This window comes from Capricornis sumatraensis, chromosome 8 (assembly GCF_032405125.1).
Source record: "Capricornis sumatraensis isolate serow.1 chromosome 8, serow.2, whole genome shotgun sequence".
NCBI classification, from domain to species: Eukaryota; Metazoa; Chordata; class Mammalia; order Artiodactyla; family Bovidae; genus Capricornis; species Capricornis sumatraensis.
In genome coordinates this window covers 90,870,767-90,889,116 of record NC_091076.1, presented here as the reverse complement: position 1 = coordinate 90,889,116, position 18,350 = coordinate 90,870,767, and the positions used below count along the sequence as shown (strand labels likewise).

Below are 18,350 nucleotides of genomic sequence, written 5' to 3'. Positions count from 1 at the left end.
GGCAATAGTGCTGGAGTGGATTGCCATTTCCTTCTCCAGGGGATCTTCCCAAACCAGGGATTGAACGCTGGTCTCCGGCACTGTAGACAGACACTTTACTGTCTGAGCCACGAGGGAAGTCCTCTCATTCTATAGATGAGGAAACCGAGGCACAGAGAAGTTAATTAACTTCCCCAACATTGCACAACTAGTAACTGGTAGAGCCAGGATGCAAACCGCAGGCAGTCTGGCTCCAGCAGCCATGCTTTTAAATGAGTGAATACATATGCATTTGTTTAGGGCGAGGGGAGGCAGAGGTTTCATTTACAGAAATTACTCAGTTCCCACTCCCGGCTTCTTTCAGGTCCCAGGAGCTCCCAGTTGGCAAGTGACAACTGTGGGATGTGAGTCTGGCTGGAAGCCAGAGGTAAACTGCCAAGTCACTGCCCTCAACATGTCACAGGTGATGTCCAGCCCCCTGCTGGCAGGAAGCCCCGCAGTCGGCTTGGCTACCTGTGAGGAACCCAGGAGAGCCCTGCACCCAGCCCCCAGCCCCAGCCTGCCACCTCAGTGTCCCTACTACACCACGGAAGGCTGGAGAGCACAGGCTCTGATGGCCCCCATGCCCTGCAAGGGGCCCCCCGGCAGGCTCCAGCCAGCCCCACAGGCTGGAGCCAATGCCAGCTGCCTCCTGCAGGCTCCAGGGGAGCAGGTCTCAGGGGCTCGGGAGGACCTTGACTCCTACATTGACTTCTCACTGGAGAGCCTCAACCAGATGATTCTGGAGTTGGACCCCACCTTCCAGCTGCTCCCTCCAGGGCCTGGTGGCCCCGAGGCCCACCCCACCCAGAGCACTACCTTGAGAAAGAAGAAAGAAGAGCCTGAAGCCTTGGGTAAGGAACTGGGGCACAGTGCTGGGAAGAGGACTTGGGGACCAGCCCTTATGAGGAAGGGGTTTTCTATCAAATCAGAGGAACACAGAACAATGTCCTGTTGGGGAGTGCTGTGCATCTCTAAACAAGTGTCTTAACCTCTCTGTTTCCTCTGCTCTATACAAGGGATAAATATAAGTAGTCCTCACTGTCCAATTCCATTTGGTTCTTGAGTTTGGAAAGTGATGGATACCTGTTTTATGTAATTTCTCAAAGAATTAAAATAAGCTAATACAGGTAAGAATACTATACAATGCCATGCATATAAATAAGCGCTCGATAAACGTGTGGTCCCTGAATCTTAGTCTTCTGGGGTGTCTCTGTTTAGGTTCTAACTTGGTCCCCTGAAATTTTTATAGGAATAGTATTTTCACCTCCCCAGTAACAATAGATGTAAATAACTTCAAGTATAGACATAGTAAAATAATTAGAACATGAGGAATTTTTGAGTATTTATTACTTTTGTTTTTAATATGTAGTTACATTGTAAATGTACATAGTTTACTCTTTAGTAATGCCTAAAGCATCAAACTATATTAACTTACAATGTTTACATCATTTAGCAACCAGCTGAAAAAAAATCTTGAAAATTTAACAATCAGCTTTTTTGAGCTAGTTCAAGTCAACTCCAAGATACCACCACGTCCACAATTGTCCAGAAATCTCTGCATCTGGCTTTAGTTTCCCAAAGAGTTTCAAGTATACATTGAGGATGAGGATCACGGAGCAGCAGCCCCATTAGACAGGCTGGAAGACTGAGGCCTCCAGGGGTTTAAACAATCAGTGTAGGCTAGGGGATACAGGGAGGATTAGAGATGGGATCCAGGAGAAATTCTGCTTATTGAGCATTTATCATTCTATCCAGGCACTTGTGTGTTGAGCAGTTAATAGTTGAGCCTTTGATGATAATAATTTGATCCCTCCAATCCACCTCCATGAGACAAATATTTTATCCTCATTTTACAAATGAAAAGACTTGGTTGATGGACTTGAGTGAGAAGCCAGTGTAGCCTAATCACTGGGGTCAGGCAAACCTTACACAAGCTGCTTATATTTCTCTTTGTCTCAGATTCTTCTTCTGTAAAATAGAGATGAGTTTTCACCTCAAAGGGTATTGCAAGGACTAAAAGGACTAACATTTGATGGGTGTTTATCACAAATCCTGGGACACTATAGGTCATGATCGGTGGTGGCTGTTTATAGTCAACATTGGAGTTGCATTTAGGACCAGCTCCAGGACAGTGTCAGACCCTGGGGTGGAGGTGAGCCCAGCACCCAGGTCCTCTGGCACTTGGGTTCCTGGCCTCGAGCCGGCCTTCTGCTCCTGCCCCCGGAGCATTGCCTGTCAGGCCTGTTAAATGAACCACCTCCATCCCTCAACAGTCTTTTGCTTCTTAAGGCCAGTCGTGGGCATGTCTCTGCAGGAAAGATAACTTGGGCCTAATTATCACTGGCAGGAGCAAGCCCAGGACTTTAATGCTCATGCCCCAAGGCAGGGCTTCCATGCATTCAAGGCCAACTAGGGTGAGAGGAGTCTCTGGGTAGCGTGCACATGTTTGGGGTTGGGGTGTTGACAACAGGGTCCTTCCTCCAAGGGACCGATGGGCAGTAATCAGCCCTTTCAGATGCCCTAGGCACAACCTGCTCTTGTGAGGATGTGACCACCAGACTCTTGGCAGCAGGGGGCGCCAGAGGGCAGCAGTGGTCCCGGGGTCCTGATGAAGCCACCTAGTTCCCCTTGCGGAGAAGGCAATGGCACCCCACTCCAGTACTCTTGCCTGGAAAATCCCATGGACAGAGGAGTCTGGTAGGCTGCAGCCCATGGGGTCGCTAAGAGGCGGACACGACTGAGCGACTTCACTTTCACTTTTCACTTTTATGCATTGGAGAAGGAAATGGCAACCCACTCCAGTGTTCTTGCCTGGAGAATCCCAGGGATGGGGGAGCCTGGTGGGCTGCCATCTATGGGGTCGCACAGAGTCGGACACGACTGAAGCGACTTAGCCGCAGCTCCCCTTGATGGAATTTCTAAAACTCCTCTCCTCTTACCTCTGCCTGAACACCAGTGATGCCTGGGAGCTCACTACCTCCTAGGATATCCAGAGGGTCAGCTCTCTGTTGGAAGTTCTCTGCCATCACAAGAATAGTGAGAGCCTGCCTGTCACTGTGGTGAGCACACCTCTCTCCCCAAACCCTCCCCTCAGACCACTGCTCCCGGTGACAAAGCTCTCACCAGCCCACAGCCCCTCAGTGAGTCTTCACCCAGCCAAATGTACCCAGTGTGTAGGGCCCCTCTGTTTGCACGCCCGCTCGTCCTACTTTTGGCGTGTTGAGTGGAAGAGGTTCTGTAATTGTGATGCTAGCAGACGTTCACAGCTTCTCTTTGTCCCAACTTGGCAGAATCAAAAGTTAAACACTGGCTGTCCTATATCGATCCCTCCCTTAAAAATGTAGAGAGGGACTTTTGTAAGCATGATCCCAGCATCTACCCTGGGAAGAAAATAGTGGAAACCTCATTTACAGATGAGAAGACTGAAGCTCTGGGAGAGGAAGTGATGGTCACAGTCACACAGCTAGTGAGTGGTAGGTCAGCTCAAAGCCCAGGCCTCTGGGCTCCAGAGTCCATATTCTAACTTTTCTTTCTTCCTCAGAGCAAGTTTTCTGCCCTCCGGGGCTTCACTGAGTTTACACCGCACGCCCCTCCTCCAGTTTCTCTGCCTCTGCCTCTTGCTGATCTTCCTTCAGATTAACCAGAGGTGGGCCAGGGGTGGCGTGGGAGTGGGGAGCAGGCATGTATCCCCCACCCCCAGGGGACACAGCTTCTAGAAGAAAGCACCATATCCCCTCCTCTGCCAGCCCTCCCCATCTTTGGAACAGGCCTCCATTTTATTTTCCAGAATTTCTGCCAGGCAAGGCAGTTTGCCAATCCTGAGTGAAGGGTGTTTAATAACCGTCTGTCCGCCCCCCACCCACACAGGCCCCCCTCCATCCACCCAGCCTGGTACAGGCGCCTGCATCCACCCAGCACTGCTCAGACTTGCCCCACGGGCCTGTAAACACCAACTGCACGCAGGTGATGGGGCGGGGGCCCTGCCACCCCAGCCACATCCACCTCGAGGCCAGGCTACAGCAGCAGGAGTGACTCACAGCTCCAGGGCTCCTCCTTCCCTTCCTGCTAGAGTCTGCTTGCTCTTTCTCGGTCCCTCAGCTAGGCCTTTGGTCTCTTCACCAGGCCAGGAGACCCTCCCCAAAGCCGCTGAGGCACCTACTTAAGGGCAAGGCCTTGGCAAAGGGTCCTGAGGAGCCGGTCTCCGTGGAAGAGCTCCCAGATAGCGCACAGGAGCAGGGATCAGTTTCCTCGACCCTTTCTGTAACATTATTCATGTATTTGTTTGGCTGCTCCTAGCTGCCGCATGCCGGACCTTCGATCTCCACGGCGGCATATGGGATCTTTAAGTGTGGCCTATGGGATCTAGGGCCCTGCATCGTGAGCGTGGAGTCTTAGCTACTGGACCACCAGGGGAATCCCTCCTCAACCCTTCTGAGCCTTGACTTCTCATCTGACATGGAATTAAGAATGTTTCCTACCTCAGTCAAGTTGCCATGAGGCTTAAATGAGCTAACACAGGTAATATGCCTGTGGCAGTGCTAGCCCACAATGCTCAGTAAATACCAGCCTTTGTTTTAAAACGTGCAATAAATCTTAGCTCTACCCTTACATTTCCCCGAGCCTCAGTTTCCTGCACTGTAAAAGCAGTGCCTGCTGGCACTGGGCATAAGGGCAGTCTTGAGGTTTGAGAGGATTATGAGTATAAACACTGTGAAAGTGAAAGTGTTAGTCACTCAGCTGTGTCTGACTCTTTGTGAACCCATGGACCACCAGGCTCCTCTGTCCATGGAATTCTCTAGGCAAGAATATTGGAGTGGGTACCCATTCCCTTCTCCAGGGGATCTTCCTAACCCAGGGATCGAACCCGGGTCTCCTTCATTGCAGGCAGATTCCTTACCACCTGAGCCACCAGGGAAGCCCGTAAATACTATAAAAACCTATTTTTTTTAAAAAAATCGTGCTTGCCAACCTTGCAGAAGAATCTACCCCATTCCAAAACTTCCCTTTCAGAGCCCACAATACATTGTACCAAATATTCTCTCTCCCTCATCAGTGAGACCCCCACCTTAGCCAGAGTATTAGCCAGCTGGCCAATATTGCCCCCCAAAAGCAGGCGGGCAGGAGACGCTCTTTGAAGCCCACCATGGGCCAGGCTCCAGGCTCCATTCATCAGTGTATCTCATCCTCACCAGAATCTTGGGAGGTAGGTTTTAGATCTTCACTTTACAGATGAGGAAACTGAGGCTCAGAGCAGTTAGGAAAATTACCTGATGATTCTTGGCAGAAAAGCGGTAAAGCCTAGATTCACACCTAGGTTTGTTTGTCGACAAAGCCAGGCCTGTTCCTCCACCCCCTGGGACAGCATGCCCAGGTTGACCTGCCAGCCTCCCCCCTCCATCTGATGCAATCCTCCACCCCTACCCAGCCCAAGCAGGCTCCGACAGAGGCAGTAACCATGAGCAGGGCCAAAAGTTCCTAGCCCAGAGCGGGCTGGGGCAGGCAGGGACTTCCAGGGTGGTGAGGGGGGATAGTGCATGCACCAGAGCCCAAGGGGGTGGGAGGCTGGCAGATGGGAGTTAAGGGTACAGTTTCCCACTGACTCTGCCCTAGTCTTCATCCTGGGAAGCCAGAGGCAGGACTCACGACCCTCTAGAAGGGAGCAACTCAATGAGCCCCTTCATTCACTTCCTTTCTCAGAACAGCACCAAGAATAGCTCCCCTCCCCAAGTCAGGAGGAGAGGGCGCCCTACTCCAGGGAGGAACAAGAGTCCTAGGTGCCCCCACTAGGGAATGAAAGAGCATCAGAGTGAGTCAGCAGCCTCAGGTGCTAAGAATCTACAGCTCAGTAAAGCAGGCAAGCCCTGCCCCCAGGGAGTTCTCATGCACAACTGAACCCTAACACTGACTTGTCAAACTCCAAGGTGCACCCAGCTCCCCTGGGATGTTGCTAAAATGCAGATTCTGATTCAGTAGGCCTAGGGTGAAGCCGGAGATTCTGCACAGTCTCCCAGCTCCCTGGTGAAGGGGTGCTGCAGAGCCGAGGACCACAGCGGTGCAGTCCAGTGCACAGTGAAAACACCTAGGGAACTAAGCTAACACCCTGAGGGCTGGGCCCACCCCTGGAGGTTCTGATCTAATTGGCACCAGATGGAGCCTGAGTTTTGGGACTTTTCGAAGCTCATCTGGTAATTCTAGCGTGCAACCAAGCTTGAGAATCCCTGCCTCCGTTGCAGGCACAGACATAGAAACCGCTTTCACCGGCCTGAGTAATAGAGGCATCTCAAAATGTGACCAGTGCAGTCATTCCGGCTGGGGAGTGGAACACACAAGAAAGAGAGGATCTCTCAGTTTTAAAGGGCTTACTATGTGCCAGACGCTGGGCTGTGCCACCTACATTCATCTCAGTTCATCCTTCCTATAACACCAAGAGGCTGGGTATAGCCACCCAATTCTACAGGCCTGGAAACTGAGGCTCTAGGTGGTCAAGCCACTTGGCCAGGCTCTCAGAGAGAAAGGGGCAGAGCCAGATTTGAAACCCAGGTCTGTCTGACTCCAAAGCCCGTGTTCATGTCACAGTCCCTCTCCACCCACGGGCAGTTGTCACAGAGAGGGTGACATTGAAACTGGTCCCTGAAGGTGAAGCTGGAGGCTGATCCTGATTCCAACAGACATCTCCCTGGGCCTCAGTTTCCTCATCTGTATAAGAAAGGGTGGTGGTCCAGTGGTTAAGACTCCACACTTCCACTGCAGGCTACCTGGGCTTGATCCCTGGTTGGGGCACTAAGATCCTACATGCCGTGGGGCACAGCCACAAATTTAAAATATATGCATGCTAAGTTGCTTCAGTCATGTCCCACTCTTTGTGACCCCAAGGACTGTAGCCTGCCAGCCTTCTCTGTCCACTGGATTCCCCAGGCAAGAATACGGGAGTGGGTTGTGCCCTCTTCCAGGGGATCTTCCCAACCCAAGGGCTGAACCCACGTCGCTTAATGTCTCCTGCATTGGCAGGAAGGTTCTTTACCACAAGCACCATCTAGGAAACCCACATATGCATGGGCTTCCCTGGTACCTCAGACTGTAAAGAATCTGCCTGCAATGCGGGACACCTGGACACAGCAACCACTCCAGTGTTCTTGCCTGGAGAAGTTCCCATGGACTGTAGCCCACTAGGCTCCTCTGGTGGGCTACAGTCCATGGGGTCACAAAGAGTCGGACACGACTGAATGACTAAGCAGAGCACAGCTCAGCTCATCACTCTCTAAGAAAGAAGAGACCAGATGGTCTTGAGGACTCTTCCAGCATCCTTGTTCTGCGAGTCCAAGCTCCCTGGTTTCACCAGTGCTCTGCTTCTCTCCCCAAAGATATAAAGTACATCGAGGTGACCTCCACCAGGTCAAGGTGCCACGATGGCCCGCGGAGCTGCTGCAGCCCACCTGTCACCCCGCCCTTCGGCTCCCCACGCACTGGCGGCCTTCTCCTTTCCAGAGACCTCCCCCGAGAGACTCGAAGCAGCAGCGAGAGCCTCATCTTCTCCGGGAGCCAGGGCAGGGGGCACCAGCACCCCGCTCCCCTCTCGGCAGCTCCCTCCTCTCACCCCCCAATATCTCCCAGCATCTCCATTCCTGGCATGGGGAGTAAGGCCTCAGGCCCCCACGGCTTGGGCTCCCCACTGGTGGCTTCCCCAAGCTTGGAGAAGGGGCTGGGGGGCCAGGGCCCACAGCTGAGCAGCAGAGTCTCCATGCTGTCAGGCAGCCCAGCGTCTGATGTCAGCTATGTGTTTGGAAGGTAGGTAACTCCCACTACAGCTTCTGATGTTGCCTTCATCACACACACACACACACACACACACACACCCACACACACACATCCTAAATCAGACATCCCGCTCTTTCTGAGCAAAATCTGGGACTGTACCAAAAATAAAAATGAATGTTCTCTTTCATGCCATTTGGCTCTCAAGCTTTCCTCAAGCATTTAGAATATCATTCAATATAGGAAAATCTTGACTTTTATTTACCTCCTGGGAAAACAACTACTGCATTAATGAGGCTCACCTGTATCCTGTCCAGCCCTCCTACAGCCCATCTGTAGGAGGATTAAAAAAAAAAAAAACACCTAAAACACAGAATATAAACAGAATCGAGGGTCTGGGAAAAGCTTCCTTCATCTTTGTTCCTGGCAAAACTTAGCAGGAAGGAAGCAAACCCGGCAGGGCATTATTTACAATCACCCCAGTCCAGATCTCTGTAGGCTTCTGAGTAGAGCCACACACTCACCCATCTTGCCCTGGAAGACCAAACCACAGGACCTCTGTCCCCAATACCAACTCCAAAGCCACTGTGCCCAGGCAGTCCCTGGCAAGGAGACTGGGATTCCACAGCCATGCGTTGGCATGGGCCTCTGAGCTCAGGGAGAAGCCTGGCTGGCTGCAGAGCTGGCCTCTTTCTCTTCCTCCAGCTGGCGAATTCCCTCTGCATCAGTCATGGACATAGTCCAGCTCAGGTCCAGCCTGTGTGCTGGACTCTTGGGAATGCTTGGGGTTGGGGGGTAGGGAGGATGGCTGGTATGACAACTCAGTTGGATCACCTGGAAGTCAGAGGGAACAGAGTCCCTTGCAGGGGGCACCCCACTGGCTACTTTAATTTGACCACAGACCCTACATTGCAGGTACACTCCTATATCCTTCAGCATCCCTTAGGGCTCAGATGGGCTCTGGGGATGGGGTGGGGGCAGATGGGTGAAGTGTACAGTTCTCTGACCAAAGCCAAGGGCACCTACATCACTAAATTCCAGAGCCCAGCTCTGGCCCCAGACAGTCCACTCCCACCTCCTAACACTCTGCCTTTCTGCTGCTCTCTCCCCTCACAGCAGCCAGTCCCTCCTCCACTCCAGCATCTCCAGCCATCAGTCATCTTCTAGATCCTTGGAAAGCCCCACCAGCTCTTCCTCCAGCCTCCACAGCCTTGGTCCAATGTCCCTGTATACAAGAACCAGTGACCTCCAGGTCCCCAGCAATGGCACCCCCAGCATGCGCCAGCCCAGAGCAACCCACTCCCCACCACTGGCCAAAGAACATGCCAGCAGCTGCCCACCATCCATCACTAACTCCATGGTGGACATACCCATCGTGCTGATCAACGGTTTCCCAGAGCCAGGATCTCCCCCATCCCAAAGGATCCCAGGATCCCAGGACTTTGTCCACCCTGGGGCTACTTCTTCCAGCATGCCCTGTCCAGCCACCAGGAGCCACAGCCAGACCCTGCCAGAAGCCCCTCCCACCGTATCCCCGGAGGGTAAGTTGTAAACCAATCAATACCTCACGCTTTGTAAGGTTTGGCTAATGGAGAACAGGCAAAGCACCAATGTGTTTCCTCAAGAGCGGGTCGATACATTGATTAAGTACCTACTGTGTGCCAAGCACTGTGCCACTTAATAGGGACACAGTCTAGAAAGAGAGGGGGAAAACCCAAAGGGTTACTGCAGAGTAGGATAAACACGGAAGTAAAGAGATTTCCTGAGTCTTGTGAAGCTACAGAGGGAGTGAGCCTTTTTACCTGGAGAAGTGGGGAACCCAAAAAGTGGATCAAAAGTTCATGGCCAGAGCAGGAGAGGAAGGGCTGCCCCAGCAGAGGGAAGAGCCAGGCCAAAGGTACGAAGGTATGGAAGCACATGGCATGTTTAGGAAATGACTGGGATGTTGGGTGCAGGGTGAGGTCATTGGGAGTAATTTGGGGCCAGATTGGGAAAGATCATGAACACCAAGCTGAAGAGTAAACTTTACCCTTTAGGGACCAGGAGACCCACAGTGCAGTTCAGTTCAGTCACTCAGTCATGTCCGACTCTTTGCGACCCCATGAACTGCAGCACGCCAGGCCTCCCTGTCCATCACCAACTCCCAGAGTTCACCCAAACTCTTGTCCATCGAGTCAGTGATGCCATCCAGCCATCTCATCCTGTGTCGTCCCCTTCTCCTCCTGCCCCCAACCCCTCCCAGCATCAGAGTCTTTTTCCAATGAGTCAACTCTTCACATGAGGTGGCCAAACTATTGGAATTTCAGCTTTAGCATCATTCCTTCCAAAGAACACCCAGGACTGATCTCCCCTCAGAGACTCAAACTGGAGAGTGATGGACTCAGAGGCACATGCTCAATCCATCACTCTGGCAGCTGCGCGGCAGATGAATTGCAGGGCCTGGCCTGGCAGGGAGAGCAGTTTTTATTTGGTTCTGTTTGGGTTTTCATCACGAAGTGGTCAAGGGCGAGGCAGAGGGTGGAGGAGAGTGGACAGAGCCAGGAGACCCTCAGGATATGGAAGCAGCAGGCTGGGTGACTAACCCGGGAGAGGGAGAGTCAGTCCTAACTCTGACGCTGGCAGATGACGAACACAGACAGGGGCAGGACAGGGTAACGGAGACAATGCATTCCAATTCAGACAGCTAAAAACCACAAAACAGCAACCACCCTCCTCCCTGTAGTCAGGAACTACATGCATCCAAAAAGAACAAAGCCAACCAGAGCCCAAAGCAGTAAACACAGGCTAACCATTAGCACCCTGGGGTACCTCTCTCCCAGGAGCAGAGCCCCCCCACTGAGCCCCAAGGACAGGAGGCCTGCTTGCCTGTGGCTCAGTCTTCTCCTTCTCGGGCTCTCAGCCCTCACATGGCCACAGACATCAAGGTACTCCTGGGGGGCTGTGAAATGCTCACTCCAGCCCGCTGCTCACTCCCACCCACGAAGCCATGTCAATGAGAACAAGAGAAAATGAGGCGACAAGTATGCCTTTGAACATTTTCCTAGGACAAATCGTTTGCAGATATCAGTACACGTTTTATGATGAGTTATTCTCAACTGGCAGTAACACACCTTTTCAAGATGCCGAAACCGAGAACCACTGCTCTCCACCTTTGTTGTCGTTCAGCCACTATGTCGAGTCCACCTCTTTGTGACCCCATGAGTCACAGCCAGGCTTCCTCGTCCTTCACTGTCTCCCAGAGTTTGCTCAAACTCATGTCCATTGAGTCGGTGATGCCATCCAACCATTAAGGACCCAGGGAAATGGTGAGGCGGGGGGCATTTTCACATCTCAAAGAGCACATTTATTTGGCCTGGTGATATCCCCATCCAGTGTTGGTGATTCCTGGATAATCACACATTATCCCTGGGATCTTAGCAAATTCCACAAACTATTCTCGACAAGATTCAGTTTCATTTCCGAGTTGTTGGAGCGTTACAGACCCTCACAGGATTTTTGGTTCACTCAGTCACCTCTGGGTTTCAGGAGGGAAAGAGCCGTCTCAGATCAGAATCCGACTCCATCTCTGGAATCTTGGATGCTCTTCTGCCCAGATCTGCTGTCTTCCTTTCCTTTTTCTCCTTTTCTTCATTTTCTTTTGCAAACTGAATGTGCCCCCCACCACCAAGAAACTCATAGGATTATTAAAGGGGAAGAAAAATGTGAAGTCAAGCAAATGAGGCATCTCAGAGTCTTTTATTTATCCCCTGTTTCTGTCGACTGCATAATATTCCATTTGAGAAACTGTTTCTCATTGAATTGAGTTTTTACTCTGTTTGTGATCCGTTACCAAGGATACAAGGGTAGACTCCTAGATGGCATAAAGCCCTGGGATTCTTCTGATAGACTTTGCCCCTTTAGGGAGCTGGAGATATAATGGAATAAGGATAGAGGAGGATGGGTTGAATGGGACCACTGGGTAGAGAAAGGGGAGGGTCTCTCAGTTCCCCTCTATCCGGCCTACAGGGTTCTCCTTCCCTGTCTGTCTCCAGGTCCTGCCAGCGACATGCAGCCCACCATGAAGTTTGTGATGGACACATCTAAATACTGGTTTAAGCCAAGCATCTCCCGAGAGCAAGGTAAAATGAAGCCCCGATTCAGGGACTGAGCGACCTAGGAATCAGGTCAGGGTCCCGGCACGCTGCATTGGGCAGGTGGGGCCCTGGGTTCATGTAGAGGAGGGGAATGGAATGGCAAATTGCAAGTCCAGGGAAGGGGGTGTGCTGTGAACCCCATGACCCAAGGAAATAAAGACTGTAGCAGGAACGGTGGAGGGTAGACAACAGAAAGGACTTCCTGGGGCCCAAAGGCAATTCTGTACCATCTGCTCTATGAGGACCCAGTTGGGCTGAGGAAGGGAGGGTGTCCTGGTGGGGTGGTGACTGTCTCTGACTCAAGGATTGTTCCAGCCATCGAGCTGCTGAGGAAGGAGGAGCCGGGGGCTTTCATCGTGCGGGACAGTTCTTCATACCGGGGCTCCTTTGGCCTTGCCCTGAAGGTGCAGGAGGCCCCCACACCTGCCCAGAGCCGACCAGGTAGGCTGTCTGTGTATTCGATCAAGGCCTCTTAGAGGCACCTGGGTGTGGTGGGTTCCAGTCCCAGCTCTGCCGCTCACTTGCAGGGTGACCTTGGGCCATTCCCATAATGACTCCTGGGAGGATGGACCTTGGTGTCCCAGCACTGAGGCTCCCCAGGTCCCCAGACTCCTTGCTCTACCCTCCGGTGGGAAGAAGAGGAGGGTCCCAGCCCCACTCCAGCCTGCTCTCTTCTGGTATCCACTCTGTCCAGACCGGCTTTCTCACAAAGGAATGTAATGTAGTAATAACGTGAAAACGAGACCCTTTTGGTTTGGTCTGTTTTTCTCAAATAAGAAGTAACTAGTAACATTTTATATCAAGCTTGTAAAGTTTGATTTTTTTTCTCCATGAATTCAATTTATTTTTACTAAGTAAATACTGGGTTTTATGAGCTTCCCCAGTGGCTCAGTGGTAAAGAATCTACCTGCAATGCAGGAGACATAGAGACCTGTGTTCAATCCCTGGGTTGGGAAGATCCCCTGGAAGAGGAAATGGCAACCCACTTCCAGTATTCTTGCCTGAAAAATTCCACAGACAGAGGAGCCTAGTGGGCTACAGTCCATGGGGTCGAAAAGAGTTGGAAACAATGGAGTGACTAAACAGCAATGGCGTGTGCGCTAGCTTAGCCCCTGTGGTCTTGCACACACCCTACCCCAGATGCTGTCCAAGGCACCAGTGAAACCTCATTGAGGACAGAGACAGGAACAGACCATTGCATTGCAGGTTCCTGGGCCACAGCCCTTCATCGAAGGCCCGGGATTGTAGCTCTTACACAAGGAATGGATAAGGGAACTGACAACTCCCAGAGGGAGTTAATGACCTCTGAGCCAGCAAGTAATAGAGCAAGAGGATAAAAACCCCAAGTGCACATTCTCTACACCACACCTCTCTGTTTAAATAAGAAAGTGACCTCCAGGCAGCGTTAGTTATCAAGGAAGCCCTGCCAAGGCGTCCAAAGAAAGCAGGAAGCTGCGGGCTGGTGGAGAAGAGGCCAGGGGCGTGGTCCCCCCTCCCAAGGCCAGCCTGGCGCCAGCAGGGGCCATCTGATGGAGAATAAAAGCACCTGAGAGGGAGTAAGTCGGGGGAGCGGGAGACCCAGCCCAGGAGTTATTGAAACCAAGGGCAAGGTCTCCTGAAAAAAGGATTGCACGTGTGCATACTAAGTCACTCAGTTGTGTCCTACTGGACACAGAAGGCTTTGAGCAAAAATGTTGTCGGCACCTCCTTCATGGGAGACCTTGAGGATAGGATACCTACCTGCAGTCCCACCCAGAGGCAGGGGGATGGACAAATTAACCTCTGGATGGACTGGGAGAGGCGGGTCAGGAAACAGGTTGTGCTTCCATCCGCACGCTTTCTCCGACCAGGCGAGGACAGCAGTGGCCTCATCCGCCACTTCCTCATTGAGTCTTCCGCCAAAGGGGTGCATCTCAAAGGAGCAGACGAGGAGCCCTACTTCGGTGAGCTGAGCCTCCCCAGCCCTCAGGCCCCTTCCAGGCAGGGTGGGTGGCCTGGGGAAGGCGCCTGATGCGCAGCTTCTGCTTCCTCACAGGGAGCCTGTCTGCCTTCGTGTGCCAGCACTCCATCATGGCCCTGGCCCTGCCCTGCAAACTCATCATCCCGCAGAAAGGTGGGCTGGGGCTCCACGCCTGTTCCTTCTCAGGCGTCACCTCTCACCTTACGTAGGGATCATGCTAGTGTCCCAGTGAACAGTGCATGCTCTGGAGTCTGTCCACATCCCCACCTCCTAGCTATGAGCATCTGAGAAGGTCAACCTCACTGAGCCTCTGTTTCCTCATCTATGAAATGGGCACAGTTAGCATCACACCTACTTCTAGGCTGGGTGGGGGGTGAAATGGAAAAGCTCAGGCAAGGCTTTTGGCACAAGGCCTAGTGCTGAGTTGATGTTTGAGACATAGAAGCTCTGTTTCGGAGAGGAGAAAATAAGCATAGATCTGCCCACTCGGCCAGGTTTGGTTTGTACTTCCAGGTCCAACATTTACTGGGTGTCCCCTCCTCCATTCACATCTCACTCCAACCCTGTGAAGTAGTCATTGCTGTTGCTGTCCCCATTTCACAGATAAGAAAAGGAAGGATTGAATCTGAACCCAAGTCTCCCTTACTGTCTTGTTCCAAAGTGTTCAGGGAGCTAACAGAGCACAAAGGTACAGACAGCTGTTTCATGAAACTCAAGGAACAGGATTATGAGAACATAGAAATGATCAATGGGTGAAACTTGGGGAGAAAGAAAGATAAACAAGGAAGATTCGAGGCATTAAGTAACTTCCCCAAGGGCACAGAGTCAAACCTCCAGCCCAAGTCAGGGAGCCCTCTCCAGAGCTTACAGCCCAGCACACACCAGGTGCCCCCACCTCTCAGCATGTGCAGGGGAGCTGGGGGGGGTTCAGGGAGAGGAGTCAAGGCCAAGGGAGCCCCAGGTGTGGTGATGGCGAGAGCCTCCCTGCTTTCTGCAAAAAAAAAAAAAAAAAAAGCCTAGGTTTGGGGCAGGGTCTGAAAGAAGCAGGAGGTCAGGGGCCTCTGAGGCCAGGTCACTGCTGCAGTCCAGGGGCCGGAGGCGGGAGGGGCGAGAAGGGATCGAAAAGCTTGCCAGGTAGGCTTTAGGGGAGCCCAGGGCAGCTCCGATTGCCTAATTACAGGAATCACACCTGGTTTCTCAGCCAAGTCACTTGCTGAAGGTGGGGGCGGAGGTGGCACCCATTTGAAGGGCTGAATGAAGCCTGTTCCTAGGATGGGGGTCCACTGACTGCACCCCACCCCTGGGGGCCTGTTCCTTTGCTTTGGCTCAGAATTGGGAGGTGGAGACGGAGCCTCAGACCCCTCCGCAGATGGCCAGGCCTCCTGTAGGAAGAAATCTGCGGGTGAGTCGGGGGCAGGGTCGGGGGAAGGCTTGGCTGTGCCCCGCCCCAGGGCACCTCCCAGCCCTGTGCAGGCACATGCAGGTCCACACGTGTTTCCCATTGCAGCTTTATTTCTCCATCTTTAACAAGGTGCCACATTCTTCCCTCTGCCTGTAAACCAGGAGATGAGAGGCTGAGGGCAGCAGGCCAGGAGGAAGTGGGGCAGGAGAGGAGGGGCGGGCGTGGTGAGGCTTACAGCCCATCCCGCACACAGGGAGCACACGTGGATGAGCTAGGTTCTCTCTAGGTCTGAAGGGCCTGGCCCCAGAGAGGGCATCCTCCGTGGAGTGTCAGGTCTGGGTCCTGGGGCGGTTTATATGGGAAGGGTCCCTTTTCATCACATCCAAGGGCCAGGCACGGGTCAGCACTGGGGTGACAGCTCCTATTCTGTGCCCCAAGCACAAAGGCCCCCTCCCCATTCCTGTCTCCTCTCTCTTCTCTCAGCAAGGAGCCAGGGCCCTGGGGTTGGGGCTGGGGGGTAGGGGTGGGGGCAGCACCAGCCTTGGGACAGAAGGAAGGTTTGCCTGGATGCCCCTATACACAGGGCAACATCCCCTCCTTGCCTCCTGCTGGAGGGCCAGAGGCCAAAGCAAAGCAAATAACAGATGACCCCAAAGTCCTCTGGGGTTAGCCCCAGATTTCAGTCACCCACACAGTCCCTACCCACCCGCCTGATGGCTCAAAGAGGAAGCCTGCTAGATTCCCCAAACAGGATGGCACCCCTATTCCCCAGTTCTGGGCAGAGGGACAGCAGGGCCTTGGTGACCTCCACTCACCCAGTGGATTCTGGCAGGGCCCCAAAGTAGTATCTGTACCCGCTCCCCGACCCCCCAGGTTGCCATGCCCTGTACCTGAGCTCTGTGAGCGTGGAGACCCTGAGCGGCGCCCTGGCCGTGGAGAAGGCCATCTCAGCCACCTTGGAGAGGGATGTCCTCCCCACGCCCACCGTGGTCCACTTCAAAGTCACCGAGCAGGGCATCACCCTGACTGACGTCCAGAGGAAGTAAGGGACTTCCCTTGTCCCGGGGCTGCAGGGCTGGGCAGGGTGAGCTGGAGGGGATGGCTGAGGTGGCTGTGGAGCAGTGGCATAGCTGGAGTTCAGGCTCCTGAACCCAATGAGGTCAGTGATGTGCTGAGTGACTCCAGACAAGTTCTCTGCCTTCTCTGGGCCTCAGTGCAATGACTTCCTTCTGAAGCCCCACTTCATCGTGACTGATGGATTTGGAATTAACAACAGTCATTGGCCACTGATTAAACCTGTATCCACTGATGGAACAGCTCCTATAGGCCAGACTCTGGCTGACCAGTGAGATCGCTCCTTCCCAGGCTCAGGGATTCAGTCCAGCAAGATCCTGGCCCTGGGCTGGAGGAATAAGAGATGACCAGTTGTAACTGCGTGCTTAGTTGCTTCAGTTATGTCCAACTCTTTGTGACCCCATGGACTGTAGCCCACCAGGCTCATCTGTCCGTGGGCTTCTCCACAAGAATACTGGAGTGGGTTGCCATGCCCTCCTCCAGCAATTTCTACCCTCAAATCATTAAATGACACAGTGGGCGATTGGGTGGGTTGGTAGAAAACCCCAATACATAGGACACAAGGCAGATGACCTTCATGAAAGGAGAGAAATACAAACACGTGCCCAGGTCCAGCAGTGGAAAGGTCACAGCGGGTTGTCAGGGGTCATGCAACTAGGAGGCTCTTGGAGGACAGGAACCTGGAGATAATGGAGGTGGGCCAGGACACTGCAACGGGCTCTCACCAGCTCCCCTTCCCTTCTCGCCTCCTCCCAGGGTGTTTTTCCGGCGCCATTACCCCCTTGCCACCCTCCGATTCTGTGGCATGGATCCCGAGCAACGGAAGTAAGTTCAAGTCTGGGCCAGACTGAAAAGGCCAGCCAGGGTCTAGCTGCCGGCTGACTCTGGAACTGGGGTCCCAGACAGAGCCTCTGAAGCTCAAGGGGTGAGGAGCAACAGAATGAAGGGAGGGGAGCACAGGGGATAAAGGAAACACAGCTGGCCATTATCGGCTCCTCCCACCCCGCGGGGCTCAGCCGGAGTTCTGTAAAATGGAGCGGAGAATCGGTACCCAGGACTGTCTTTGTTCCTCTCCCACAGGTGGCAGAAATACTGCAAGCCCTCTTGGTAAGGCCTTCCAGTCCACTCAGTCAGTCACCATGAGAGGTCTCCCTGGGGCAGGGCCCGGACCCAGCAGGGTGAGGGAGTCAGGGAAGGAGGGAGGCCCCACGCTGACCTTAAGAGCCCATGGGTTTGCTGAGAGCACAGGCCCTGGCCCTCTGGGAGCCACCAGTCTGAATGAGGCAGACAGGAGCCTGGGAGCCCCGTCTTCTCAGGGAGGCACAGGCTTTAGTCTGGAGGGACCCTCTAGTCTGCTGGGGAATACACAGGTCCTCAGGGGCCCCCATTCCAAAGGAGAGAAACCCAGATCTTAAACTCAGGGATCTCCCAGTCCGACGGAGGAGGCACGTCCTCCCCCTAGGAGAGCTCCCGTCATGACAAGGTCCTGGGCTGGGGAAGGGCAGGAAGGAGGTGCTGGGCTGGGGAAGGGCTGAGTTCCCCAGCTCCCAGTCTCCTGCCTCCCTGGGCTCTCCTCACCCCGGCTCTCCTCTCCCATCAGGATCTTTGGGTTTGTGGCCAAGAGCCAGACTGAGTCCCAGGAGAATGTGTGCCACCTCTTTGCAGAGTATGACACGCTCCAGCCAGCCTCCCAGGTCATCAGTCTGGTGGGTGCTCTGCTGCAGGAGCCAGAAAGGATGTAGGGGAGGGAGCTTCCTGTGTGCCTTCCCAGCCATCCCAAGGGGCTTGCTCAGGATCCTCCCTCTGCCCTGAGCAAGAAGCCTCTTACACACTGATGGACCAATCCACTGGACTGGAGGAGAACGGTACCAGGTTGAAACCCTTGAACTCACTATGACCTTCACAGCGACCTTCGTCCAGACCCCCTTCCCTCCCGGGGTTCAGTCTCTTCAGCCTTAAAGGAGCAAGACTTTCCTGGTGGTCCAGTGGTTAAGAATCTGCCTGCCAA

At 53.4% G+C, this 18,350-nt stretch overlaps 1 protein-coding gene across 1 annotated transcript; it reads left to right on the top strand.

The window, feature by feature from the left end:
* Window positions 1-433: 433 nt before the first annotated feature.
* On the top strand, window positions 434-18,084 carry TNS4 (tensin 4). Its single transcript, XM_068979088.1, has 12 exons — window positions 434-872; window positions 7,383-7,806; window positions 8,890-9,314; window positions 11,805-11,891; window positions 12,222-12,347; window positions 13,757-13,849; window positions 13,942-14,019; window positions 15,197-15,268; window positions 16,142-16,310; window positions 17,099-17,167; window positions 17,423-17,449; window positions 17,943-18,084. The coding sequence occupies exons 1-12, from the start codon at window positions 434-436 to the stop codon at window positions 18,082-18,084; spliced, it is 2,151 nt and encodes a 716-aa protein (XP_068835189.1).
* Window positions 18,085-18,350: the final 266 nt, after the last annotated feature.